The sequence below is a fragment of the Fusarium odoratissimum genome, assembly GCF_000260195.1.
Source record: "Fusarium odoratissimum NRRL 54006 unplaced genomic scaffold supercont1.238, whole genome shotgun sequence".
Taxonomy (NCBI): Eukaryota; Fungi; Ascomycota; class Sordariomycetes; order Hypocreales; family Nectriaceae; genus Fusarium; species Fusarium odoratissimum.
The window spans coordinates 1-2300 of NW_022158924.1; the positions used below are offsets into that span (position 1 = coordinate 1).

Genomic DNA, 2300 nt, shown 5'->3' on the forward strand with positions numbered 1-2300 from the left:
AAGTCTACTCTCAAATGGCGGGGGAATTAGCGGTAACCCCGGGTATGCAATGTGGAACGCGTTTTCCAATCATGTCGCGCCATCAAAATAATCCCTTCTACGCATGGTTTTTATTCCATTTCATCAGTTTCGAGGAAAGGAAAAATGCGCCCAGGACCCCTCAGCCTATCGACGGTCTGAGAAGAAGTTACCCAGGCACAATTGGAAATCATGACGAATAGAGGAAAGGATATAAGAGACACTACAAAAACAGGAGAACACACGGATAAGCCAATCGGTGTTGTGTTATATCAGTCCGGAAGCTACTTAAAGAGGTACAAGGAAACCGCAAGAGTGACATCCCGGCTCGATGAAGTAGATATCTCTAACACGGAGATGTAAGACTTGAATGTATGGCAGCTGTGAATATGCCCTACGAAAGTTTCGAGAAATTAATTCGATGGACTATTTACGGCCTTCAGATTCTCCGAGACTCATTCGTGCCAGATGCTCTTTATACTCTGCAACCCTTTGCCCGTGCACCTTATGTGCATTATACCAAGTTCTCAGTACATCGAAGTCCTGTAGCCAGCAAGTAAAATACTCTCTACGACCGTCACCGCTCAAATGCCACTGAGTCTCGCTAGCCCTGATCGCATAGATGCCACACCGTGCTTCAAAATGATCAATAACTTTATTATCCCACTCGACCCATTGATGGAGGTATGTTTTAAAAGCGTCTGTATAACTTGTCTCCGACTCATCGCTGGGACGATTTCTGGGCCCTGTATTGGACTTTGGGACGTCGAGGGCTTTCGGTGCATCCGGGAGATCCAGACCATAAACTACTGAGGCATCCATTGAAGCATGAAAAGCCCTTTCCTTCTGCAAGTAGGGAAGAGAAAGCGGGGGACCTTTCGGAAAGAGGGCTCCGGACTTATCTTTACAAATGCATAGTATCCAAACTCAGCTTTATATCTATGTATATAGGATGCTGAAGTGAATCAGTAAAAGGCTAAAGCGGTTTTTTTTAGATGGAAATAACCTTACATCCATTTATAGATTGAGTTATATGGAGGATCGTATCATTTACCTTGGCATCTCTCTACACTTGCAGTCGAAACGAGAAATCTAAAAACATCGATATCTGCCACTTAGGACTGCAAGACATAGATAATTCTTGATGAGGGTAAAACTAGAATAGTGAAGTTAGGCATTCGTTAATAAACTTACATAGGCTTCCTTTGGTTGACACAAAATATGGACTATACGCCCCCATACTCAATGGAAACTCCGAGATTTATCAGTAATAAACAATAGAAGTGATCTTATATCAAAATGGTGGTATCTCGCGCCATCTCAAAAGTCAAGGCAGACGGAAATTTACGGTTAGCCAATGTCAAGATAAACTTTGTGACTACATCAGTGATACAGGGTTGCTTGGCCTTCCAATCCGCAAATAGATGTACGTGAAGTCGGCTAATGTAATAATATCAGAATAGCCTAGAAATCCAGGGACAAAGGCCGATTTGTGTAGGAGCTTAACTTCCTGGTAACGGTCATTGAAAGCTCTTGAGCGGGAATGTTGGACTCTTGAGTATCTCTATACTCGACAAATATCGGTACATCCACCCCTTTTGATTGTGTCAGCGCATAACATATAAGAAGTAGGCCGTTAAGTTTAATGATTTAGCTATTCACTCTCGAAGCCTGTATTCCTGTTATTGTGGATAAATCTTCAAGGGGCCCTCAATAGATCATTATCAAAATAGTGCTTCACATATCTGTAGAGTTCCTCACCAGCATTTCCGTATACACCTGTCTCTAAACAGTAAGAAGTTTCTACTTAAGATGAAGAGAGGTCGTGGAAGGTGAGCTATAAAACGAACTCTCTTGGGGTGGCTCTTGGTTTTCTTTGCCAAGGTTGTGAGATCGTGCAGGTAATGTGTTGTTAAGGGGTTACTTAGGTTGTTGTAGTTGAGCTCGTGATTGATTGCATTGAGCACCATGTGGAGGAGGGTTAGAAAACGCCGGTGGTTTCCTCACAGGTTCGCGCGGCCTGTAAGCTCTGCGAGACTGTTCTTGAGCGTGCTCGAGAATACCAAGCTACATGCGAGCTCGTTCATGTTGAATCTTCTCAAGTGCGGCTGTACGAGGACTTCTATGAAGAGCTAGGCACGTTCGTTCATGTGAACCGTCGTTAATATTACAAATGAAGTCTCTATGCTCAATGCATTCTTCAATGAGGTGTAGTATAACTCGAGACCTTTATTTTGTTAGTTTCTACATATTTATTTCATGAATGGATATGGGCCAAAACG

General features: G+C 43.0%; 1 protein-coding gene across 1 annotated transcript; it reads right to left on the minus strand.

The window, feature by feature from the left end:
• Positions 1–387: 387 nt before the first annotated feature.
• On the minus strand, positions 388–906 carry FOIG_16850 (uncharacterized protein). Its single transcript, XM_031218329.1, has one exon. The coding sequence runs from the start codon at positions 838–840 to the stop codon at positions 445–447; it is 396 nt and encodes a 131-aa protein (XP_031051957.1). The 5' UTR covers positions 841–906; the 3' UTR covers positions 388–444.
• Positions 907–2300: the final 1394 nt, after the last annotated feature.

Excerpts from the sequence above, each read along its gene's own strand:
- FOIG_16850 (XM_031218329.1), bottom strand. The coding sequence starts at position 840 with ATGGATGCCTCAGTAGTTTATGGTCTGGATCTCCCGGATGCACCGAAA.